Source organism: Vanessa cardui, chromosome 6 (assembly GCF_905220365.1).
Source record: "Vanessa cardui chromosome 6, ilVanCard2.1, whole genome shotgun sequence".
In the NCBI taxonomy this organism is placed as follows: domain Eukaryota; kingdom Metazoa; phylum Arthropoda; class Insecta; order Lepidoptera; family Nymphalidae; genus Vanessa; species Vanessa cardui.
The window spans coordinates 3,550,103-3,577,167 of record NC_061128.1 but is presented as its reverse complement, the minus strand read 5'-3'; the positions used below and the strand labels follow the sequence as shown (position 1 = coordinate 3,577,167).

Below are 27,065 nucleotides of genomic sequence, written 5' to 3'. Positions count from 1 at the left end.
AAACGTCGGGATGTTTAAAAAATTATCAATATACGCGATTCAAATCCGTTATAATTAGTTTTATTTAAATGTGATGCATCGTGTGATGTATTTCTATAATGTCCCTCACCCTCAACCTCAACTGTGGTATATACATAGATGTTATGTTCCATTGATCCCTGTGGTGATATAGACACATCCTTCAAACCGATCAGATTCATTACAACTATAGAGTAACTGGCTAAGAGATATTGATGCCCATAAGTGCTTGATCAAAGAGCTTCCACTAGTATATGTGTACAAACTATATTTTTTTGAGAATCTAAATTATATTAGTGTAATGTGACATTATTTTCCAACAGATCGATTTTGAGATGCTTAGGGAAGAAAGTGCCACTCGCGGATACGTCTGTTATAATAAGCACGAGTGCCCAAAATTTGTCGCAAGTTAACAGGTAAATATGATATACATCTCATAAAACTCAAATAGTGGAAAAATACTGAGAATAATGTTTAACTTATCACTTGTTGTAGATCTGCCCTGGCCTACCATAGCAGTACCGAGCCGGGTCGTCAGTTGCGCAACATTGGGATATCAGCTTCGTCTACCACCTCAAGATCCACAACGAAGACCAGTTCCAGTCCTTATAGGTCCGTGATGTTTTATTATTTTAATATATTGGATCGTCTAAAAAGTTTATAGTTATTTAACATATGAAATAAAAGATAGATTTGAATATATCAGATGATTGACCCAAAAATAATTAGGAGTTTATAAGTAAGTGCATAAATACCAGTGCACTATGGATTTTATAGTCTAATTGAATTGCAAATCGACGGCGAGCGAACAAATCAACACTACTACCTGTTGGTTTAGTGTTGATTTGTTCGCTCGCCGTCGATTTGCAATTCAATTAGACTAAAATTGTTTAATGTTGTCTTAAATTTACGCGATTATTACACATTTAAATAAAACTAATTATAACGGATGAATCGCGTCTATTAATTATTTTTAAACATCCCGACGTTTCGAGCACTTTGCAGTGTTCGTGGTCACGGGTAGGTCAGTCTCTTTTATTTAAATCTATAAAATTGTTTTCTACATGTTGGTTGAGTGTCGATTTTATATTTAGGACGCCTATATAAATCAAGGTTCCAAAATCGACTCAAACAGTTTTTTCTAGTTATTAAACATCAACTGTCAAATAATATTTTAGTCATCGTCTTAAAAGCGAACACGATCGTAGTTGTTTTATAATTTAAAAAAATGAAAGATAGCCCTTGAATTAAATTATATGTTTCTTTCTAGTCGCAGCGACGGTCAACTTCGTCACACAAGCACATCTACCTCTAACTACAATACTAGTGCAAGTGATATGCCGGCTTACTTGAGAGGATTCGATTCTTCATTGACCACGAGAAAAGAGGGTGAGAAACCTCAATCAACAATTAAATATTTACTTCTCCACTTCAAAGTGGAGTAAAAAGATTTACACCCAAATTTTTTTTCCCTTTTAAATCTTCTCCACTTAAAAGTGGAGTAAAACGATTTACACCCAAATTTTTTGTCCAATCGAAACCATTGTGTTAAAACAGACGAAAGTCGGCGTCGCCGTAAGACCCGCGGCGACACGGAAGTGGCGACGGAGGGCACGGAGGGCACGGACAGCGAGAGCGAGGCGTCGGCGCGCAGCCTCGACCTCGCCTCCAGTCACTCCTCCGACGACGACGACACCTCGCGCCGCTCCAGCCACCCGCCCTCCGCGCACCGTGAGTACCTTAGTAGTAGTGAGTAGCTCATTGCATGGCTTAGATACTTATTACATGATTAAGACCAGCGGTCGGCAACCCGCGGCCCGCGAACATCTACCTTGCATCCCGTGAATGTTGTAAAAAAGTTGACAGATATATTATTCATACATAAAATAGCATCTCAAATGCAACCTCAGACATCACACTAAAATTTGTGTAAAGTCAGTTTCCTATTTAGGTCGTTTGTGTTATGTGTACGAATTAAACTCTGTATCTTTTAACAATTTTCAATGGCATTTTTCTTTTATCTATTGAATATGACTAATTAACACTAATTGTGAGTAGGTATGTTGGGCTTCTAAGGTTAATAATTATAATGACTGCGGCCCGCCTATACTTTATTTGCCACCTTGTGGCCCTTGCCTACCAAAAGGTTGCCGACCGCTGATTTAGACGATATAAAATTATAAGACGCCGTGATCTCTTTCTCTTTCTTCCATTGTAAATACTCTTTTAAAAAAACATGATTATAATTTTGAATTTTGTTTGTTTTTAGGAGATCGAGGTCCTAATAACGCAGGAGGAAATTACTTGCCTAATATAACAGAGGGAGCTCCTTTAGCTATTGCGCCGAGGTGGCCGTCTCATATCAGAGATGGTAAAATAATAATTATTTTTATACGAAATTTAATAAATTATGCTTCCAACGAAATGAAAACTAAATTCACTTTTACAGAAGCGAATCGACCTGAAATGAGTCGTTGGTCACAAGAAACTGGATCAGAGGAAGGATTGAACCCTGGACCGGCCACGCCCTCACCGAATCCTCTGCCGAATCCCGATTTAACGTCAGACGTGTACCAGCTCAGTAGGCATCGGCTCAAGCCTTCAATATTGGAAAATGTCCACGACACGTATGTCGCCAGCGTGGATGCGTCAAGGTTACCGCTGGATAACAGGTAAAGAACTTAAAAAATGGTAATCATCACTAGAATAGATCTCCCAGTCAGGGCAGCGCGACTCTCGAATTTCGGATAGTTGTGTAATTAGAATATTCAATCAGGAAATTACATCAATAAACAACAACAACAGCCTGTAAATTATACTCTGCTAAGCTAAGGGCACCTCTCCCTTTGAGGAGAAGGTTTGGAACATCCACCACGCTGATCCAATCCAGCTTGGTGGAATACACGTGTGGCAGAATTTCTATAAAATTAGACACGTGCAAGTTCACGATTTTGAATTAAAACACAAATTAAGCACATGAACATTCAGTGGTACTTGCCTGGGTTCGAAACCGCAATCATCGGTTAAGATGCACGCGTTCTAACCACTATTTATCTCGCATCTCTTTCCATTTCAATTTTTTCTATTCGTGACTTTTATTTATCTATTGATTTCTATTTTTTATAATAGATACGGAGTAATGGACGACGAGTTAATGTACGGAGTGATGCCAAACGACAGCGAGAAGCAAGTTCCGTACGACCCAAATTACCCGATATCCCCGACCATGTACAGATTACCAACGAACCCCTACGGTTCAAAAACGTATTTATCGTCTCGGACTTCAGATTACGGGTACAGCCCAACTAAATATTTAAACACTGATCCTGGTGTGTACGGATCACGAGACTTCCGAGATTCGACGGTGACTACAAGGGAGCACGATGGCTACCCACCGCGAGACTTCCGGGATTCTGGTATCGCCACCATGCTCAAGAACGATTATCAGAGAAAGATGGAAGGTCACTACGAATACAACGACAGAATGTCGGACGGCTCGGAGAAACATCATCCACACGATAAATATCTCTTTCCATATACAGGTTTGTTATGTCATACTTTACTTTTGACGAGATGTGTCTTGTGTTGCAATAAATAAAAAAGTGTTGCCAGTATTAAAAACAAAATCAGCACACGTGACAAAAGTGATAACACTTACTTGCGTTAAAAAGTTTCATACCAAATATATTTAATGAAATAGTATTGCCGCAGTTACTTTTAGTCACAAATATATTCGTATATTATTATAGTAATTACACTTTAAATAGATTGCTTTATTCCCAGTAAAGTGTGGCACTTGTGTGTTTTATATTGAGTTTCTTTTTTTTTTTCTTGTGATTTTATTTTGATGTTTTTAATTATTTGCTATTAATTAGTGTACGCTATACCATACAATGCTTATTGAGGAGGCTTTGTGTTTGTTTGCTTTGCTTAGCGGAGGAAGACCATATAAGTGTGCGTGGTGCGCAGGCGCCTCAGCGACTCAACAGTGATGTACACACAGGTATTTAATGTCAACTTTGTCATGTTCTCTTTATGTATATTTTGCCTAAAATTATCACGAAATCATATTTATTCGAAACAATTTTAAGTATTATTATTACAAGCTGTGCCCGCGACCCTGTACATATTGTAGCCTAAGTTACTTCTTATTATATCATTTATCTGCCAGTGAAAGTCCCGACAAAAGCGATCCAACCGTTCCAGAGATTAGACGGAACAAACAGACAGACAAAATTTGTAAAAAATGTTATTTTGTTATATGTACCGTGTATACATACATACATATGCATTGAGTAAAAGGCTATTTAAATTAATATTACAAATAGACACTCCATTTTTTTTATATGTTTATATTAAGATCGTTCCAATATCAATTTTCAAATGCCTTCGAACTGTTGAAAACAAAGAAAAGCTACCACATATATGCTATCTGAACAAGAATTTTACGTATTACCATTTTTGGGCTTTACAGGCGAAGTACAACAACAAATGGGAGCTCCACTTGCCAGCATGGGAGAAACTAGCGAGTAAGAGAATTTATTGCAACGTTACTAATACACTAAAACCTAAAATCTACCACAGCATGACTTATTCAACTTAATCTGCATGATATTTTCAAAAACTTTTTACAACATTCTATCATAAATCATTAACTTTAGTCTCCAAATAATCTAAAGGCACTTCAGATCCAGAAAATAAACTTTTAAGTCAAACTAAATCTCCTTAAACATCATCCTAAACACCTCTTACGTATATATTTTTAAATATTTCATTTTTATATGTAAGACAACCTAACACAGTTAAAGCATACCTCTTAGTGTGATAAGATTTAAGCCAAGAGGTACTTCACATTTATCAATATAACATTTCATTCATGACGATAACGTCAGATAAAGTAAATATATGAAAAATGAAAGACTGTATTAAAATTTAAAGATGATAGAGCACGAGGATACTTTATTAGTGTTTACAGCACTAATAAATTAAATAATATAATATTTCTAAGGTAGTTAATACCTTATTATTAATTTAAAAAAAAAATTGAATATTAAATATAATAAATTTAACTTTTATCTTTTGTAATAATTCACAGATTTATTTATATAAGAATTATTAACATTAAAGCCTTAATATATTTTAATAAAATATTTTTTTAATGTAAAGTAATTTATGTCTAGACTAACCTGAATTAATGTATAAAAAGCATGATTGACTTAAACATAATGTATTTGTAAACAATGTTCAATAGATGGTGGAGGTTGTATGAGAAACACTCATTGTAAAATCATCTTTTGCTTTGCTAACCGATGGTGTTGCCGCGCGCGAAATCATCCACAATCACCGTAGGGAGGAGGTAACATATGTCTGTGTAAGCATGAACACATGTTCGGATTCAGGTTTATGCACTTTTAATGCCACGTATTTGTATGCCAAGAATGTCGAAGAAGACTTATCTCATCAACTATCTAAATTATTAGTGCAAATGTTTCTTAACAACGCAAAAATTAAATACATATTTAATTTAGTTAAAATGACAGTATTAGTATTTTTTCAAGACTCAATAAAACTTTATTGGTAAAATGTTTCTGAGGTATTCTTGACATACAATAAATTTTTTTTATTATATGCACTTCAAAAAATTTCTTTAATCATATAATATTTAAATACAATTTGCAATTGATTACTAAATTTGAATCCGAACATATTAGACCGTATGAAGTAGAATTAATTAATTATTTGATTTTATTGTGAGGTTCCATCGTTCCAAGTTCACCCATGTGCAATATTATGCTAAAGGGGACATCTTTAAGAGATTTACAACGCACGGAAATACGTCACAACTAAATTCAATATGATAGGCTACTACTAAAAAAAAACTAAACAATTCTTAAGCTGTACTAGACTAGCGAAGTAGTTAGAAATTGGTTTAATTTTTTAGCAAAAAAGTTAATATATAAAAGACATCTTTTTATTTCATCATTTACAGGAAATCTACTACTGAAGACGACGCAGAAACGAGAGTGTAAGACCACATAGTACAAGATTTCCAATGAATCTCAATTAGTTATTTTAATTTATTTAACTATCTAATTGTAAAATATAATACATTAAATAAAACTGTTAGCTGTTACTTCTGCAAAGACTGTCAAAATAACTCAGTGCTCACTGCCATAAAGTAGCATAACGGCTGTTTATTTTTAAATATATTGTCTATTGCTTTAAGTAGAATAAAATTCGCTATTGTATTAATTGTAGATTATTTTTACTTCATAATTTTGACATCCACCTTTGCATTAAACTGCTCAAATAGTTAGAAAATATATTGTAAAAAAGGGAATCATAACCTCAAAGATCTCAAAATTATAATATATATATTGGTCAAAAAATTAAAGAAAATAATTAAGTATGAAAAAAATTGTAAGTAAAATAATTCAATCGTTAGAATTTGAAAATTACGAGTTATATCAAATATATATTTAAAGTACGGAATGTATTCAATTATAATAAAATTTAATTAAGATTATATATTTTTGCAAATTAATAGATCGCTTTAGTAAACTCTGGCTTCTTAGAACTTTCTAATAACATGTCACCCAAAGTCAGTTGTATATAGAGTAAGTTATAGATTTAGATATTTAATGTAGTTATATACGAGATGTGAAATATTTTTCTATAAGATACCAAAACTTATTAATTGTAATAAATGTTCAATAATTTCGAAATTTTGAGACACGTGTAGTTATTAATAGCTTGACTTGAAATTAGATATAGTTTTAGATTAAATATTTGCAATGTAAATACTAGGTATACAGTTCTGTCGAGTGTTGTGTGCATTTTAAGCGTTTAACGAAGAGTCCACCTATTTTGTAAATAAATAGACTTTTACACTTTGTAGCTATTAAGTATGGGGCGATTTGTATAGGGAAATAAAAAAAAGCTTTACTTGATAATTCCCAAACGTCTTTATGCCATAATATTCAAATGATTTTATATTTTGTGTATCGTGTATATTTTATAATAACAAATTGTCTATTGTCTACTGCATGTCTACTTGTCACATTAAAATTTCAAAAAAAAAAGAAACAATTTGGCGTTACAGAATATTTGAAACAGTGAAAAGGATAAAATTAAGGAAGAAACTCGTAGATGAAAGGCAAAAGAGAGGATATTTAAACTATTATTATGATGAAATATAGTAGACATGCACGATGTTTTGGACTACAAGCTCAGATGCTTTTTAATTATCAATAATCATATAATCAACACATTCCATTCCTCCAGTAGGATTGTTATCGAAGCTGAAGGCTTTGTAGCAAACGTGTTTTATATACACTTAGTATATAAAAATGTTTTACGCTTATTTCAACAACTTACATTCCGCTTTGTGATTTTAGTCTACATTCTCATTTACAGAAATCGTTTATTGTAGAAGTAGTACAAATGTAGCATCTGAACTGTTTTATATTATAATAAAATATTTTATGGCTAACAGTTTGTTTTTTTTCCCTTATTGTTAAAAAATAATTGCCCATTGTTATTAAAAAAGGTGTCCACAGATCGTACATCGAAGCGTAGATTGTGTGGACATGAGAAAAGCAAATAAAGCTATCGTCAGAGAAAAGCACCCTTTGCCGATTATGGAACAACTAATTCCAAAATTTAGAAACCCAAAAATTTTCTCGAAACTTGATTTAAAAAATTCTTTTCACCAATTAGAAATAAGTGAGGACAGTAGACACATCGCTACCTTTATCTGTAGCTGGGGACTATTTAGATATAAGAGGCTCATGTTCGGGACCTCGCGTGCCCTGAATATTTTCAAAAAAAATTTAGAAAGGGTTTTTTTGCCATGTACGGGAGTTGTCAACTTTATCGATGATACAGTCGTATAGGTATGGTAGCAATGAGGTTGAACATAGCGCAAGACTCAAAAAAAAAAGTCTTGCAAGTTTTAAAAGAGAATAATGTTTTGTTAAACGACAGTAAATGTGCATTTGGGGTGAAATAAATAGATTTTCTTGGTCATCAATTATCCGGCAATGAAGTTAAGCCTTTAGATAAATATGTAAATGCAATAGAATCGTTTCGAGAACCAAAAGCGGTTGAGGAGTTACAAAGTTTTTTAGGGCTTGTTGGGAAATGGATCCCTAACTTAGCTACTTGAACAGAACCCTTGCGCGAAATTCTAAGACTAAAACTAGGCAAGGGTGCAGATATCACCTCTTATTGGCGCCATAGTAAAAATAAAAACAAGCTTTTGAGGGGCGCGCTAAGATTCAAATCAAAACCTTAGGTTATTATGATCCGCTTGATCGTACACAAGTCTTCGCTGATGCTAGTCCAGTCGGTTTGGGAGCTGTGCTCGTCCAACATGGCACTAATGGGCCTCGAATAATTGCATATGGCAATAAAAGTCTCTCAGATCGCGAGAAATGGTATTGTCAGACCGAGAAGGAAGCTCTTGCGTTGGTCTGGGCGGTAGAACATTCCAACATGTACCTATTTGGAAAAGATAATTTTGTACTTGTCAGCGATCACAAGCCATTAGAGGTGATATTTGGACCTGATTCTAAGCCATGTGCGAGAATCGAACGTTTGGTTTTGCGTTTGCAATCATATAATTTTAAATTGATCTATAGTTCAGGCAAGGAAAATATTGCAGATTCTCTGTCGCGACTGTGTTTAGTTCATGAGTCCCCAGAGCCATTTGACGATGATAATTATTTGAACTTAGTTGTTGATCAATATCGTCCTGTAGCAATTGCCCTGCAAGAGTTAAAGCAAGCTGAGGGGGATTTAGAGCTAAAATTAGTTAGGAATGGAATATTTAACAATAACTGGGACCAGAGTGTTAATGTTTATAAGGTCTTTGACTTAACTTTGTTTTCAAGACAATTTACTGTTATGCGGAAATAAAATTGTTATCCCGTCATGTTTGGGGTCAAAAGTTCTAGTTATTATAGATTATTATAGTAGATACAAAGAAATCAAAATCACTAAAAATATAGATTCTGCACATACCATTTCCATGCTCAAAGAAGTATTTTCTCGGTTAGGCTCGCCTGTAAAACTCCCGCAGAACTCTTTTTTTTTTTAGGCGTCAGTTTAGAGATAACTTGCCTTCCGTGATTGATATTGAATTTACTGATCTAGAAGCCAGAGACAGGGATACTTTAATGAAAAACGAAGGGAAAGAATATGCAGATAGAAAGAGGCAAGCGACGGCATCTAGTATAAATATTGGAGAGAAGGTATACGTTAAAAATACAGTGAAGGAAAATAAGTTGTCCACCACATTCGATGATGTGACACACAGTTGTTAATAAAGAAGGAAACGACGTCGTACTGGTAAATCATGACAACGGAAAACGGTTACGTAGAAATATAGTACATTTGAAGAGGGTTGAAGGAAACTGGAGAGTCTCTACAAATGGGGAAGAATCTGGAGAAGAATCTTCAGGAAATAACGATATTGTCGACAACACAGTGAGTGATGAAAATAAATAAGATATGAGTAAAAATATAAATTACATGCTGTTGAAGATTGTTCTTTATGTAAACTGATTTGTATTTGATTATACTTGTGTAACCTAATTCCATTTTTCCTAATTTTGTAAAAGGTAGATGTAGTGTATTATAAGAGGTAGTTTATAAATAAATATGGACAAGCCTACGCGTAAGGCGAGCAATAGTGGGGGGTACGGCCATTGGCCATATCATAATCAGTTAGTTCGCCGGACGAGCAAAACGTGTCCGTTATAAATCGAACTGTGTTGTTTCATTATTAACCACGTGCCTAATAGTGACCTGTACAGGATGGATGGATGAGATTTTAAATTTCTTGCCATTATTAAATAATAAGATCGCGTTGGTTCATTTTCGAATCCGGTTCAACTTTAATTTCAGATACAGGTTTCTCGAGGCTTACATCCGTATTGAGCACTCAAATCTAGCGAAAGTAATGGGAATAAGGGGAATAGAAAAATCACTGACGTCGTCAATTTTCTAGGCTTAGTTCATGTCGGTGGATCCTAGGGGTATTTGCACTTAACTTACAAAACAAATACTTTAAAAATACAGTTAAATGATTCGAAAATATAAGTTACCTACGATTGAAGTTGTTACCATTTGGTATGTCTGTTAGTCGTCTGTGTAGTCCGTCTTTAGGCTAGACATGAATAAAATTCTTTATTCCATATTGTAGTAACTCTACTCTCTTTTTGTATGACACTGGTGCCTACCTATCAGTAAATAGATAGGGCAAATAGTCACCATCACGCAGTGGCGTAGCTAGGTTATACCAAATAAGAAATCTTGTTGCCAGGGTCGTGTTTTTCTAGTTTAAGAAGCTTAAGGTTTAGTTTAGAGGCCCCCTGAACTCCGTGCACTGCACCATCTGCCCTACGACAGCTACTTCACTGCCATCAGGCCATAGACAATAGCGCTCTAAGAAAACACCATTCTTTAGGGTTAAAATGTTATGTCCCTTGTGCCTGTAATTTTGGAAAGCAATCTCCAGCGAGAAAATAAACTGCAAGAAACTAACATAGTTACTCTTTTCTACTTAACAGATTTATAATGTTCTTCAAATTTAAGTGTTCAATCAGACCTGTAATGGAAGCCGAGCCTTAATCCAGGAGTTTTTTTTAGTGAATGATATTATTTATATAATATTCTTATGTTTCAAATAAGAACACACAATACAAAGTTTTGTACTAAGTAAGTGGTACCTACTCTGGTAGGTTTGCACAAAGCCTAAGCCTTGTTGCGTTACCATCCTGCTCACCTTGCTAAATGCTTTCTCTTAAACTATCGAGTGTACAATTCTCAATCATAAGTGACCACACAGACTAAAAATTTGAAAACTCTAAGAGTATATTCTTTAAATATATAATGTATAGTAATGAGTAGGTACTTGCATAAATCTTCCACGTAATCGCTTGTACGATATAAGTTACGCTAATATGTCCATATTTGTTAATATAATTTAATAGCGAACGTAAGGGCGTTGCCCATGCAACATTTCGCAGTACCAATCACGACACGATTCTAAAATGACACGTGAATATATATTTACCATTGTTCCATTTCATACAAAAATAATAGTTAGATACTATATTTTTATATATAAATTGAAGAATACCGATTCTAAAAAATCGATGAATTTTCAGTGTAGCCATCTTAAAAAAATATATTCAATTCGACTAACTACATGATAATGTTATACATATAATATATAGATTTTTTAAGTATTAATAACATTAAGTCCTAAAATATATGTTTATAAATTAAAAAAAGTTGCTGTATAAATGTTGATCGCGTGGAATGGTGGCACGAATGCTAGCAGCATATCGCTGTTGAATTGCATCTACATTAAAAAACTAATGTTTAATGAACATATCTTGTCAATTATTGTATATACGTACATATAATTACGATAATAAAACGCTATTGCTTACTCATATATTCTGTTGATATACGTTTATGTTTGAAGTTCGATAAGAATGGTATATGAAAGTTACCATTAAGTGATTTTGTAAAAACAATAACCCATTAAACTTATCAATGTTAATCATAGAACATTCCCAAAAAAATTAATAAGTAAATATAAAAATATATATGATATCTGGTTATTAATTATAAATGCAATAAGAACAAGTAAAACTTTTATCTATTTATTCATCAACATACATAATATCTACATTTGCACAAATGTTTAACTTATAAACGCATCAGTAAATAGTACTCAGGCTGATACCATATAATACTTTCTCGATAATTTATTACGGTCACATTGCGTGCCAAGGGATGGTCGTTTCTCGTTTACAAAGTACGGCATTCACATAACATCTAATTTAAGTTAATATGGATATGAATTTACATATACAATAAATTAGTGTGTATCTCATTAAAATAAGAGGAAGCAAACTAATATTTACAAATTGAAATAATTTCATAAAAAAATACACATTAATTCAAAAAAAGAAAGTGTTACTTGAAAATTCTTTAATTAAATTGAACATAAATAATAACTGACACTTAACACAAAATTTGTTTGAGTTATCAACTTTAATATTAAATATATTATGTATAGGAATAACCTTTATTAAACAGACAAAAGTTATTTTAAACATGAAAATGACTGAAATCTCAATAGGAAAATATTAAGTGTCATTTATTTATATACACAGGCTATTACCAATCAAAGCTTTCACAAATGTTGTATTAACATTTCATGGAATGTTTAAGCCTTAACAAAATGACTACATATACCGGTGCATACATTTAACGTAATATATTTGTTACTTTGTAACATTGATAAATAATTTATGATGACTTAAATTTTACATGTAATGCACAATATATCTAGTCAATTTTTTGACAGGACACTGTGATATGATATTTAAAATACATACTCTATTGGTTTGAAGTAGTCTAAAACACTCCAATATAATACAGATAAAATATCTTATTCTTAGCACATTCTAAAAAGTCAAGTAATTTAAAAAATTATTTATCATTGACTATCAATTTACATTCCATGAGTTTTGTGTATATTTCTTTATGGACAACTGAGCTTAAAATAAAAATATATCTTAAGGTATAATATTAAAATAATTGGTATTTTTCTTACAACGAAATATTTTTACAGCTTGTGCTAAGAGCAGATATTTTTCAAACAGTAGTTATCAAACAAAATGTAGTTACACATCAACAAAACAGAAATTCAGAAGTATACAAGTCCAACACTTATTGAAAACTTCAAAGCTTAAAGTTGCTTTTTAGATAAATATTTGTATTAAGCACTGGCGGCGGCAGATTTCCAGGTCAAGGTAAGGGCAGGAGAGTCCAGTGCTTTATTACACTGAAAAAAAATGGAAAACATTTTTATAAAGCAAACTGCACATAATCAAACTTTTTTGTCCCCAATGAATAACATATTGTCTATGAATAAAACATGTTACATAATCTATGAAAAAAATTGTATGTCATGAGGAATAGAAACAAATACTCCTTCACTTTGAGGAATTCTGTTATGATAATTCTTTCAAATGTTGTTAATGTCACAAAATATGAACAAGAAAAAAAATGGTGTTAATCATAACTGTTTGAGTTTTGAACTAGGCCATGGGGACAAATTTAGCAATGGTCCACATTAAGTATTAATTAATAGTAATATATTTTCAATGACATCTAATTATATATGCTTCATATTAAATTATTAAATATATAAATAAACAAAGATCCGAAAATTTGGTAAGAAAAATTCTTATACTAAATAATACTGGAAATAAGAATAAAGTTATTAAAAGGTTCTCTATATTAGATTAGTACAAAAAAAACATTTCAAAATAACTTGAGTTTTAACATTTAAAAATATCTTCCATAGATAATAAAATACCTATGACTTGTATGTGTATTTTCTACTCAGAAATCTGACAGTACATCTAAATCACCATAACTTATGTTGTTCTGACATATTTGTCAGAACTCAAAGCTAATAAAATAATGGGAAACTACATCATGTGATACATTTACATACAATTTTTAAACTAAGTTAATTGAAAATAAAATATTAATATCTCATAACTTATTCCTTAATTAATGGTCAGAATGAAATATTTAATTATTTATGGATAATAAACAAAATGAGACATAAAACAATTTCAGAACCATGTTAAATGAACTCTTTCAATTTATAGAATTTAAGAAAAATATGTAAAAAAACTTACTCTTATTTTCAAGTATAACTTTCTTCTTAAGTTACTGGTTGCCCATTTTGACTTTTGATGTCATGTAAATACCGACAATAAGTCCGAACAAACCAATAGCTGACCCGAAGATTTCTACAATGAGAATCTTAACGAAGAGGGCAGCATTGGCAGCATCAGCAAGTGCAGCTCCAGAGCCAACAATACCTACAGAGATACCGCAGAACAAGTTTACGAGTCCCACAGCCAATCCAGCACCGAACATCACATAGCCAGCCATCCAATTCTGTTGCTTGATGGCAATATCCATGAATGGTTCTTTATACTGTTCAAGCATACCAGAAAGCACGATAGCTGTAATCAAACCGTAAATAGCCACGGCCTCGCAGAAGATAACGGAGATCAAGTTCTTGGTCTTAATTCTTGGGGCTTTGACACCACCTCCTACTATGCTTACTCCGGTGGTGTGAATGCCCATCGCAGCGCCAACAACTGAGAAAGCGACGGCGAACGCTATTCCCAACGTTCCCCACATGTATGGGGACGTATTCTCTAGGAACCATCCGAAACTTATCAGCTCACCCTTTCCAGTTAGTAGGTAGTACAACGAAAATATGGGTATGGCGAGCGCCAACAGCAGCACAAACAGGTAAGTTAGAAAGTATCTCATCTTGATGGAGTTTTTGAGTCAATTGGAGCTGTTTAACCTGAAGATCCCAAAAGGGACGGCCTTTTTTTCTCCAATTTCTGCCTTGACAGAAAACTCAAAACGGAGAAGTCTTGTGATCACAAAATGTCAGAGACAAGAAAAATGTTGCCACCAATTAAGTTTCGTATAGAAACCATAGAGTTTTAATAAATATTTAATTGAAAATGTGTTTGAATGCGGCCTCGGCTGTCTCTTTTAATTTAATGGAGTCCAAAAACCTGATTAAAATGAAAGTGATATTATGTTTCAACTTATATTGTACTTAAGGATATTCTTCTTTTTATTTAATTACGTAACCTTACCAAAAACTAGAAATTAATCTTTTTTAAGGAAATTAATGTTATTGAGTTAATAAAACACATTAACTTGTTTTAGTTAAAAAAATAAAACCTGAAATGTGCACTTAGTTCCGTAATTAGTAAATCAATACTGGCGTAAACCATTCAATTTTAAATCAAAATTCTTACATTCTTTGCAGAAATTTGTTTACAAAGTTTGATCAATTCTTCAAATTGATGATAAAAAAAATGGTATTAGAATACTACTGCTACTTGCATAATTTAAGTGTTTAATATTAATATTTCTTTTTTTTTTATATTTTTAAAATTGGTACGAGAATGATTTGATGGCAAGTATGAATTTGATCCATTTGACATTTCATCTGGCATTTATATTTTGTATTTAATTTTGTCACTTTTGTGACAATCGAACATTTTTCGAAAAATAATGTTACATTTTTATTTTGTATAATGTAACTATATGAAATTTACGTAAAAAAATAGCTTTAACAAGAGGACATGATTAGACCTTACAAGACAACAAAATGGTGTAAGATATTAAATATGAAATCAATGAAGCCAAGGACTGAAGATGCTGTCTGCTTACGCCAGGTTTATTGTTCGTCATTCTTACTTAACCCTTTTTATTATAATCGTAATCTGCACGCTCCTCACCGTCATCCCTTTAGTATGCCACAATCTCCCTTCATTTTCCGAACCGATAATTGGATTCGAAACAAGAGGTACAAATTTAGCCGATCGTTTCATAGCATGGGAAAATCTTATTGATGAGACAAGACCCTCGAAAAGGCTCGCTGTTAATCCTAAAGATATAGAAGACCAAATAAGAATGAATCAAACTTATCACAATAAAATAAGAAAAGACAAATCTAGGTCTGGTAGAAAACATCCTAAAAATCAACATCACAAAAGGAAAAAGAATAACAATACATTTGCGACAACATTATATCGCTCACCAGAATTGAACACAACTGTAGATCATGTTCATTGGAGTTATGGAAAAAATGTTTCTATTGAAGATGAGAATGCAGTTTTCCTTAAGAATCATACAAGAAAACAGTGGAAGTCCCTCAAAAAAATGCAGCAAATACCCGATTATGTGTTTCATCCTAATTATGCTTCAGGTGTATGTGGTGCACCAGCTACAGATTATGCCCATTTAGTTATCACATCCACTGATAATAAATCAATGCTCTCTTTTGAAAATGTAGAAAAGGTTTGTCAATTGCAGTCCTTGCTCATGGAATTGGGCGAAGAAGACTATAATAGACTGTGTGAACGATCATCACACTCTGAGGAAATGTGCTGCCCAATATGGAGCGTGCCAAATTATATAGCTTTAATATCTGGTAAGAATTCATGTGAAAATTTAACTAGAGGCGATGTTACTAATGTTGTAAATATTTTAAAAAAATGTGCAGGTTATTTTCACAATTTTACTCTAATGGCCTCCTGTGAACTAGACAGATGTCGAGTGCCAAAATATTGTTCACAGTATGATGCAGTATACAACTTATTGTTCTATATTATTGATTCAGATGCCTTCTCACCGCCTATGTTTTCTGAGACATTCGTTAAAAATGTGATGATCTTTCTGCCTTTACCAACAAGTAGTACTGTAATGCCCTATTATATGAAATTACAAGGTTCAACTTTACACACATCTTATGGCACACTTGCTATACCAGCCATGGAACTAGGATTAAAGAATGCATTATTTGATTTGTGGATAATAGAAGACACTTGGCTGATAGGACTTGGAGGCTTTTTTGTATTTATATGTGTCTGGGTGTATACAAAATCAGTATTCCTTACATTGTTGCTGTTTACAGCTATAGCATATTCTCTCGGCATAGCATATTTCCTGTATGTGTATGTATTCAATTTAGAGTTCTTTCCTTTCATGAATCTTTTAGTCATAGTTGTTGTGATCGGAATTGGAGCAGATGATGCTTTTCTCTATGTGAAAGTTTGGAAAATGGTAAGTAAACAGCTTATAAGGGACAATGTTGTAGTTGATGAAAATGGTTTGACTGATATCAAAAATGTTTCAAGTGCTGGTGAGACAATACTCATACAAATACTTGAAGAAACCTTGAAACATTCAGTTCTTGCTATATTCATTACTACTTTGACAACTGCGGTTGCATTTTTTGCATCATACGTCAGTTACATTCCAGCCATCAATTGTTTCAGTGTTTTTGCTGGTACTGCAGTTTTAGTCAACTTTTTATTGATGGTGAGTTGGTTGCCAGTGTCAGTATTTATATTAGATGTAAAATTGTGTATTAATAGGTGGTTAATATTAAGTTCAATTAGTAAAGCTATATATGAGATCGGAGGGGATATCAAAGTTATACTCAACCGATTTATTATAACTTGTATTATGCGTTTGCATTTATTTTTTGTAGTATTTTTGGGTGCTATTGGCATCTGCAGTATTATAGTAGTATTTTATTATCCTGGCCTTCAACTGCCAGATTCAAAAGAGTTTCAGCTGTTTCAAACGTCACACCCTTTTGAGCAGTATGATATTTATTTTAGGGATAAATTTCTATTTGAAAGATTTGGGAGAGATATAGGGGTAGGTAGTAGAATGCCTCTTAGGTGGATATGGGGTATAAAACCCATTGATAATGGGAATCACATGGATCCCTTTTCAAAAGGAAAACTAATTTTTGATGAAAACTTTAGTATATCAAATCCAAAGTCTCAAACATGGTTAATAGATTTTTGTGCTAAAATAAAGGCTCAGCCTTTTTATCAACCAACATTAGGTCCTCTCTTGCCAAATTGCTTTATTGAAACTTTCAAAGTTTATATGAGTAGAAGATGTATTGACAACATAGACAAGATAAATAGAACACCATGTTGTGAATCATCACAATTTCCCTACACAAAGGAGGTCTTCGATTTCTGTATTATTGAAGCAATGGAATCTCTTTATCAAACTTCTCGCGCACTCTTTATGCCTGGAGTTGCAGGCCCTAAATTTATGAGAAGTTCCTATCCTCCTAAGGTTGCAGCTATTGTTGTAGAATTTGAGAGTGTGGTACCATATACAATGTCTTACACAGCAATGAATGATTTTTTTATTCAAGTTGAAAATTGGACCAAGCAAGAATTAGAATCCGCACCCCCTGGAATGACATGCGGATGGTTTTTATCCGATCTTCAATTTTATGATCTGCAAAAAACCTTAGCAGGTGGTACTGTCACGGCGTTAATACTTTCTGCTGCTCTAGGTTTTATAGTACTTATACCATCAACATTTAGCATTATAATTAGTGTTTGCGCTCTTTTAGCAATGATGTTTTCTTCAACTGTCACAATAGCTATACTCGTGCTTAACGATTGGAAATTGAATATATTAGAAAGTGTGGCTATATCGACGTCAGCAGGGTTAGCAGTAGATTTTAGTCTACATTATGCTCTAAGTTTTACAAATGCGAGTGGCACAAAATCTAGTAGAGTTAAGTTTGCACTATCGACGTCTGCGGGGCCGACTGCTGCGGCGGCATTGACCACTGGTTTTGCCGGTATATTTCTATTACGGTCGAATCTCCTCCCATATTCACAAATAGGGACTTTCTTAGCTTTAATAATGTCAGTAAGTTGGACTTATGCAACATTTTTCCTTTGTTCGTTACTTAATATGTTTGGAAGAAATTCCCTAAAAGAAGTACCAACCGAGGAACGAAAAACAGTGTCTCGTGTAAGTTCGATTTGTTCGGCTGTACCCAATTTGGAAAGCCATGAATTGGAACACTTAGCAGATAGTAATCGTACAAATATTACCCATTCCCACAGTCCATCTAGTATAAGCGCAACAACTGTAGTTTTACATGACGATTTTGAAAACTCTTTGAATAAAATTGAGAAAAAAACTTCTGTTGACTTAAATATTGACTGAATGTTAGACTTAGTAGATTGTTAATAAGAGCATTGGGCTCTATTTTGGAGTATTATAAGTAATTTAATAGTATTATATTATGCAGATATTTTTTGTAGTGCTCTATATTTTCAATTTGTGACTTTATACTTTATTATCTCGTTATATTTCTATATTTTAAGATATTCATTGAAATCTGTGAAATATCAAAACGTATGAAAGTTTACGGTGACAATAACTATCACATACTAGTTCACACGACAATATAAGATCTAATCGAGCTTGGACAATGTTATATATTGTGTTATTTTGCTTAATTACGTTACAATGTATTTTTTTTTATAAAAATATCACGGTCACTAGTAATTTAAGAGGGTCATGTCAATTTGCAAATTTTCATAAGAATTAACTTTTAAAAAGTAGACTCGCAAATCGTTTACTATGAATAACCTACAGATTATTCATTGTTGAAAATGTTGCAGAATATTTTTTAAGATCAACGAATTACCTGCATTAAGTAACTTAATTCAAGATGGTTTGTATTATTTTAGCCTACATATAAATTTTCACTACACATTAAGAATGTTACTTATAATTAATGTTAAATGTGTTATTTTATAATTATAACAGTACTGTGATTTATTTTATGGAAGATGATTCTTCGTTGCTCGTTCGTTGAAATTAACAGCAATGGATGGGAAAGAAATGTAACATACTAGTTTAAGGTTGGCACATTGGCATTATAAGAAATTTCTTATACTGTTGTCTCTATGGCAAAAGGGCCTCGTGTGTCTACTTAATATAAAAAAAGAGAATCTCAAACAACATTATATATTACAATGGCAGTGCTGATCGATTTTTTAACGATGATCATAAATATTTGTCTTGTTGGAATTTTTTCATGTGTAACTACAACCCTGTAAGTGGAAAAACTTGTTTGCTATACCAGTTATTTGCCATGTTCGTTCAAATAGAGCATAAATAAGGAAATAAGTCTACACATTTGGGTTTTTGGACGACATTTCTTAGCTGAGTAGATAGGGTATAGATGTCTTGCATCACTGATATTACTTGTATTGTTACTCCCTGCCGAAGCTGTATTTGTGTTGAAAATAAAATAAGAAAAAGTATTGATTATTATATATAAGATGAAAAAGTTGTCATATGTAATAATGTACATACGCGTCATTGTATAAGATTTGTTAACGCCTCGTAATAGGAAACTCAAACATGATATTTTTTATTTAAGTCGCTCTGTTTAATTTGGTGATTCTTAACAATATCTGCCGAGAGATTATTCGATGTGTTGGACAATTTATCAGAAATTATTCAGTACTGTAAAGAGTCAAAATTGACATTATGATCTGGATCATTAGCACTGTTAAAAGAAACCAACTCTATTCTGAAGAAAATGTGTAGGATTTAAGGTTAATTTTGACTCATTTGGTTATAGGCCAACCAAAGATAGTAGATTTTATAGACGTTTCCATTCCAAAATAATAACAAATGATTATATCAGATAATCGATGTACAGTATTAAATAAATTGAGCTAATTGTAGTGTTAGCGTATCAAAACTATATATTGTATTGTTTTTTTTTACTATTTAAAGACATTGTTTTGACTTTGTTTCCTAGTTCAATGTGTACTTAATTACTTGATATTTAATGTGTAAAAAGAAAGGAAATAAAATGTTAATTTTTATAATACTTGTATTTTTTTTATTAATTGCCGAATCAGATAGCCTTGTGCGGTTTGGTTTACTTACACTATTAACAAGTTTGATTCTATCTATTTGAATATGAGCTATAGAAAACATTCATCTATAGAAGCTTGTATTTTTTCACAAATGGCTAAGCTGAATTGACAGTTTAACATGGTCAATTATTTAATACGTTAAATTTTAAAAAGCATATTACTTTTCAATTTAACTAAGTATACGGATTATGTAATTTTAAATTGATTTGTCGATCTTGAGCGACGATAGAGAATATATGGCCTGATCGGAGGTATTTTAAGTGCTGATAATAAATATTCGAACACATATTTTTTTTCAAACTCAAACTCAAATTCCTTTATTCAATATAGAAGCATTACACTTACTTATTGATGGTCAAATTAAACACTGCCACCGGTTCGGAAAAAGGAAAATCCCTGACCTGAGCTGAAGAACCGGCGAAAGAAACTCAGCGGGTCTTTTTTGTCAAATTAATAAGATTATAGACATAATTGTATATGAATAGAAATAGCCAGAAGGGGATCGTTTCATTCCCAAGGTGTTATCAATGCTATCAAATAGACGAGATGGCCCACTGGTTAGAACGCGTGCATCTTAACCGATGATTGCGGGTTTCATGGAAATTCTGCCACATGTGTATTCCACCAACTCGCATTGGAACAGCGTGGTGGAAAATGTTCCAAACCTTCTCCTCAAAGGGAGAGGAGGCCTTTAGCCCAGCAGTGGGAATTTACAGGCTGTTGTTGTTGTTGTTGCTATCAAACATAAACTCGCTAATTGTATAAAATAGTAACCTTTCGCACACAAGCGTTCCTTTTCATTTTTTTTAATTTGGTAACAGAAGTATTTTGTACGATTTCTGGGATCCTTTTGTTGATCCTTTCATTCGACTATGATCTTGAGTTCAAAGTGATTGCCTCGAGGTAGGTATAAAAAATTGGCGCGCATTATTATTGTCAAATGTATACATTTTTTCTTGTATTAATCGTCTCACGCACATTAAGACATAAAGTGGAGCGTCATTAGATTTTTACCTCAGAATCCAGGGTCAGTCAATAAATCTTTATATAAACTTAACAATTGTTTGTTTTTAATAGTATAAAGAAAAAAAAAATCTGTCTGACACAAAAGATTTACTGACTCTACGCAATGGAGTTATCGGAAGTAACAAGATTATGTTTGTTCATTCTCATAACATTGGTAATGTTATGAGAATCACATTTTCTCATAAAATCATTAATATTTTCCCGAATAGGTATACAAATCGTTACAGAAAATATATAGAAAAGCAACAGTTATCTTTATTTCTTTAAATTTATACCTTAATGATTCCTTGGCTCCTATGTTTTAGATTGCGCGAATAGACCTTTTCATCGTTACCTCAAAGAATAATACTGTTGGACATTATTCTGTGAAAACTAAAAGCAACTAAAATGTACTAAGAGGGCCGTATCAACATCGGTGAATAATCTATTTATTTTTTACCGCAAATGCCGCAGAACTAAGTCTACTCGCCTATTAAATTAATAATATAGGTTCTAAGATAGAATAGTTTTATTATTTCTTTCAAAAATGAAAGTAAAAAATGATAAAATTAAACACGACACAACTTAAACATACTATTCTTGATATAATATATACTATATCGTATAATAATACGAGTAATACATTTATTTCTCTGATAACTGTACATTTTCTAAAACCTCCAAAAGTAACATTTTGTATTTATACAAATGGAAGTAACAATATACTTTTAAATTAGGGAAGGCATGAACATTTTATTTCTTTTATATATTTATATTTGGTAGCATTCTCAAAACTATCATTTTAAGTTGAGGGCTTGAGGCAGTATTGGTTCGATACATATGCCAGTTCTGAAAGGAAAAAAAAAATATGATAAATGACAATTAACTGACGTTTACTTGATTACTTTTGTATGGTGATTCATACAAATTACAAACAACATAATAGAATTGTTCTATTACTCATACGGAATTTTGTATTTAGTGCTTAGTTTTTACTATTAAAATGTTTTCAACAAATCCCAATTATTCTAAGCTAAAAACTCATTTGAGATTAGCTATTAACCGCTTAAAATTACTGGAAAAGAAGAAAACTGAATTAGCTCAAAAATCTCGTAAAGAAATAGCTGAATATATTGCTGCTGGTAAAAGTGAACGTGCTAAAATTCGTGTGGAACATATAATAAGGTCAGTAATATACTTTTCATATTTTTATCAATAAATTATTTGTAATTTATTTTTTCTTTCTATTTATGATTATATTTATCTAAATTGTATCTAAAAAAATTTATTGTATACAGAGAGGACTATATGGTTGAGGCGATGGAGATAGTAGAAATGTATTGTGATTTGGTCTTGGCGCGATTTGGATTGGTGACACAGATGAAAGAACTAGATGAGGGTCTTAGTGAAGCTATATCAACTCTTATTTGGGTTGCTCCACGGATGCACACTGATGTACAGGTATATACAAAATCTTGCTCATATAATTTATCATATGAAGTTAATACCTAATGTGTATTCAAAATATTAGCATGTATTGTATACTTTATTTATAGTTTGGTATGTATTTCAGGAACTTAAAATAATATCTGATTTATTTACTGCAAAATATGGAAAAATTTACGCTGATGCATGTAGAAATGAGAGTGTAAATACTATCAGTGACAAACTCAAGCATAAAATGTCAGTACAAAGTCCGCCCAAAATCCTTGTGGAGAAATATCTGATAGAAATAGCTAAGAATTATAATGTTGAATACACACCCGATGAGCAAGTTATGCGAGAGGAAGAAAGTAAGATTTTCTATTGATAATATTGCAAATATTTAAATTAATTAAAAATAAATAGTATTAGAACCACTTCTTGAAAATGATATTAGCCGACAAACATGTTTTTGTAAATAATTGTGATGGTACCCACTTATACCAATTACTGGTAACGTAACTCAAGTGGATAAGTGACATTATATGTTATTACAGATTGAAATGTTCATTAAACATTAATGTCTTGTTACAGGTCGTGATGCAATGCTCATAGACATAAATGGACCGCCGAACCCACCTGGATTTATAGGATATCCACCTGCTCCAATGCCTCAAATGTCACAAATGCCTAATTTGCCACCACCAACAGTGACACCATTCAATTATCCAAGTGTATGTAAAATTATAGTTTGTTAGTACATTGCCTGGTAGACTGATAATCTTATGACATTGGGTATAAAGGCTCGCGCAAACTATAGCCGCGGCGGGCCTCAGCGCATCGCATTGCAAAATTGCGCCAAAGCATATAGCAGGCGCATCGGGCCGCACCGCAACCCAATATCTTATAATCAGTCAGGTTTTGGCAATCAATAAATATTGTTGATGATTCGGTTTCTGTTTGGTAATTCACAAACAGTACTCATTCAGCCGTCTACTTGTTGCGTCTGCTAACGCACACTTTGACGGATCGCATTGCAACGCATAACATCGCCGCAAAAATACGCCTGGCTAGTGATGCGCCAATGCGTTCCGATGCGGCCCGTTGCGGCCCGCCTCAGTGTGCGCCTATCTTAACATAGCTAAATATTACCTTAGAAAATTGAATTATTTTGAGAAATGTTCCTTTCCTTAATTCAGTTATAAAAATATTTTAGATAGCATAGTTGACCTTTTTTTTCAGCACATACAATATTGTAATTATAGGACGACAATGTAGTTTTTATAAAAATATTCACATCAGAAGTTGAACAAGAACACAACATTCACTATTATATCATATCACATATAATAATTAATGTTGCGACATAGGCAAATACTTACACATTATCTTTCTGGCTTCACTTTACTTGAAATTACTAGACAGTGTTTATTTGCTAAGGTTTCAGGATGAAGAATCTGCATATCATATATAGAATATTAATAATTAATATTCTATTAATTTTACTGTCAAATACTTTTAAATTAGATTATGTCTTTGGTTATAAAACTTTCTATTATATTGCATTTCAACAACTACTTTTTATACTTTACTTTTCATAATTTGCTTACTTTTTTTACATCTTATTTTAGCAACCTTCTGGAGGTAAAGCCGGTGGGTTTGTTGCGAATCCGCCCTCCATGTATGGGGGGCCAAGTAAGCCTATGGCCTATAATGTACCACCTGGTGTTGATTCTGCAACTCTGAACAACAGCTTTTTACAGGTAATTGCTTTCCAAAAAGTAGTAGATTTATTTGAATGTACCTAAGAGTATTTAATGATTGGCTTTCTTTGTATTTTTTATAGTTTTCCTGTTAATTCATTAGCTCTGTTTTTTCATTTTTAGTTGATTTTCATTTCTATATTTTTATACACTTGCAAAACAACTTACTCAAAACCTCAAAATTATTTTAAAATTCAATTTCTATTACTTATATTTTTCTTGGACCAGTTTAGTCACAATTTTTCAATTTCCAGGAGGAAATGAACAATCTACCTCCTGCATATGACAGCATCGCTCATGATTCGGTAATATTTTCATTTTTAACCTGCCTTTTTTTCAATGATATTCAATAAATACATATGGTAAATAAGATCACTATAAACTCATCAATACTGTAAACTAAAAACAAACAGCTGCATTTATAAACATATTTAAATAGTATACCATTGTCATGTTATTTTCTATTTCTTTTATGTTGGTAAATATTCATTAGATTTTTGATTTGCTTTTATCATAATTTTGAATATATTATTTGTAGAATATAGTGCTGCTTATGTTCACAATGCTTGAATTTATAATTCGAATAAAATCCATGGCTTGATAATCACCCTAACAACACGAAGGACAATATTATTTTTTATCAAATGTAAACATAGCTTCAGTAATATTTTTACTTGCAACAGCAATATATTTGTAATCAGCGTTTTTAACTGTTTTAATTCTTTTTAAATTGTTGTGAAATGCTTGTTTCAATAACTTAAACTTAATTTATGATCAAATTAAAATAATTATTTTCTTCAATTTTCAGCCAGCGCATGTACCGACACCTCAGCCACGATCCAAAGTGCCACCTAACAACTACTTTCCAGAATTACCAGAGTTGCCGTCGGTGCCATCTGATTTGATACTACCATCGGTACCTCACAGTAGTAACTCGAACGCCTCTAACGGCAATGATGCCAGCGCTCCCGATGAGATTGACTTTGAAGATCTCAACAGACGTTTTGAAGAATTGAAGAAAAAGAAGTAAATGCTTTGCTGAATATTAATTTTGTATCATCTTTAAAATTTGTATATTGTTATTTTATTCTATAGTTTTAAAAATAAATTACTGGCACTATGATCAAATAATGACACTATTTGATCATTATTGTTATATTTGAAGTTATGATTATTTGACTGTCATTTAATTGATAAATTACTCTTCAGATAAACTAGCTTTAACATATTATTATTTACAATAATTGTTTGTATACTCGCAATTTTACTTTATCCGAACTACATAATATTTTAATAAACAAAGGTCTGTTAGATATAATGTAGAATTTTCTTTCACATAATAATGTTATACTTAGATTTACATCATATAATTTATAATACCGTAAACTGAATCCCAAAATATGCTGTCAATTAATTATATGAAAAATTAATGAAATTAATATCTTTATGTCTTAAGTTATTCTTCAATAGAAAAATGTTTAAATGAAAAAATAATTGTGATATATTATAAAACTATGCATTGTTACAAGCAAACTATGTGTTCCAAAAAGCTACATAGATAAACATTTCGCTAGATAGGTCTTTCTATATATGTATTATTATCAATTTCAAGCTACTATGGTTGTAACCATTAAAATGTCTATATATTAAGCCACATTTAAATTATATATATTCACATCCCTCCCTTGCTTATATCACGTTATTCTTATCAAAAATGCGGAATACTGTAAACTTCAAAGTAGCACTGAGATTTTTGAGATTGGTACCATTTTAAATAACATTGGTAAAGGATGCATTGAAAGTTATATATCTAATTAAATAATAATCATTTGCGAACACGCGTGCTTGTCGATAACAATTCATCGTTTATTCAATTAACTGTAGATATTTAAATTATGTTTCTAGCAATTAAGACATTATATATAAAATTAGAAATATTTTTTTATTTAATAAAAGATGTCACAAAAAATCGCTTTTCATTTTCGTAACGAAATCTAAGATTTTTATTTACCATCTTAAGTTGAAATTAAATTATAATTCAGAATAAATAATGTGCATCGGCAAACATCAGAAATGATCGTAACGTACTTACTTACTTTAGAATACTTGCAATTGTAACCTATCACAAACTAATAAAAAAAATTGAAATAGTCGATAACGATGTGAGGGGAGTTGCAAATCAATAAGTCATTTACCACGAGGTATGTAGAGATTAATTAATATATGTACATATAACATGCGGCCGTGAAAATATGTTAAATTTAGAAGAATGCACCAAAATCAACAAACATATATTTTTTAAAGTTACAAATTATATTAGTCTCCTCATTTTCTGAAGTTTTGTATATAACAACAACAACAGCCTGTAAATTTCCACTGCTAGGCTCCTCTCCCTTAGAGGAGAAGGTTTGGAACATATTCCACCACGCTGTTCCAATGCGGGTTGGTGGAATACACATGTGGTAGAATTTCTATGAAATTTGTC

General features: G+C 32.2%; 4 protein-coding genes across 5 annotated transcripts in view; 3 read left to right on the top strand and 1 right to left on the bottom strand.

Annotated features, from left to right (window-relative positions):
• The window catches only part of LOC124530201 (protocadherin-like wing polarity protein stan), a 144,875-nt gene extending 137,365 nt beyond the window's left edge, over positions 1-7,510 (top strand). The window contains exons 46-54 of the mRNA XM_047104215.1: positions 342-434; positions 514-630; positions 1,289-1,407; positions 1,576-1,749; positions 2,288-2,690; positions 3,148-3,560; positions 3,953-4,021; positions 4,493-4,547; positions 6,008-7,510. Of these exons, the coding sequence (XP_046960171.1) occupies positions 342-434; positions 514-630; positions 1,289-1,407; positions 1,576-1,749; positions 2,288-2,690; positions 3,148-3,560; positions 3,953-4,021; positions 4,493-4,547; positions 6,008-6,047 (1,483 nt within the window). The 3' untranslated portion in view covers positions 6,048-7,510. The remainder of the gene's footprint in view (positions 1-341; positions 435-513; positions 631-1,288; positions 1,408-1,575; positions 1,750-2,287; positions 2,691-3,147; positions 3,561-3,952; positions 4,022-4,492; positions 4,548-6,007) is intronic.
• Positions 7,511-11,680: 4,170 nt separating this feature from the next.
• On the bottom strand, positions 11,681-14,546 carry LOC124530327 (V-type proton ATPase 21 kDa proteolipid subunit c''). The gene is made up of 2 exons (XM_047104458.1): positions 13,755-14,546; positions 11,681-12,886 (listed from the first exon to the last, which is right to left on the bottom strand). Exon 1 carries the CDS (start codon positions 14,401-14,403, stop codon positions 13,786-13,788), a length of 618 nt encoding a protein of 205 aa, XP_046960414.1. The 5' UTR covers positions 14,404-14,546; the 3' UTR covers positions 11,681-12,886; positions 13,755-13,785.
• Positions 14,547-15,115: 569 nt separating this feature from the next.
• Positions 15,116-20,341, top strand: LOC124530212 (protein dispatched). Its single transcript, XM_047104257.1, has one exon. It carries the CDS (start codon positions 15,313-15,315, stop codon positions 18,652-18,654), a length of 3,342 nt encoding a protein of 1,113 aa, XP_046960213.1. The 5' UTR covers positions 15,116-15,312; the 3' UTR covers positions 18,655-20,341.
• A 1,946-nt stretch (positions 20,342-22,287) lies between these two features.
• LOC124530546 (IST1 homolog) lies at positions 22,288-25,736 on the top strand. 2 transcript variants are annotated; one of them, XM_047104747.1, is made up of 7 exons: positions 22,289-22,580; positions 22,694-22,856; positions 22,969-23,188; positions 23,412-23,551; positions 24,449-24,580; positions 24,835-24,885; positions 25,389-25,736. In XM_047104747.1, the coding sequence occupies exons 1-7, from the start codon at positions 22,399-22,401 to the stop codon at positions 25,608-25,610; spliced, it is 1,110 nt and encodes a 369-aa protein (XP_046960703.1). In that variant the 5' UTR covers positions 22,289-22,398; the 3' UTR covers positions 25,611-25,736. The 2 variants fall into 2 exon arrangements, with proteins under 2 accessions (XP_046960704.1, XP_046960703.1); XM_047104748.1 differs by lacking the exon at positions 24,835-24,885 and having other exon boundaries at positions 22,288-22,580.
• Positions 25,737-27,065: the final 1,329 nt, after the last annotated feature.

Excerpts from the sequence above, each read along its gene's own strand:
- LOC124530327 (XM_047104458.1), bottom strand. The coding sequence starts at position 14,403 with ATGAGATACTTTCTAACTTACCTGTTTGTGCTGCTGTTGGCGCTCGCC.
- LOC124530212 (XM_047104257.1), top strand. The coding sequence starts at position 15,313 with ATGCTGTCTGCTTACGCCAGGTTTATTGTTCGTCATTCTTACTTAACC.
- LOC124530546 (XM_047104747.1), top strand. The coding sequence starts at position 22,399 with ATGTTTTCAACAAATCCCAATTATTCTAAGCTAAAAACTCATTTGAGA. Across the intron at positions 22,857-22,968 it reads GGATGCACACTGATGTACAG|GAACTTAAAATAATATCTGA; the intron begins GTATATACAAAA and ends TATGTATTTCAG. Across the intron at positions 23,189-23,411 it reads AGTTATGCGAGAGGAAGAAA|GTCGTGATGCAATGCTCATA; the intron begins GTAAGATTTTCT and ends GTCTTGTTACAG.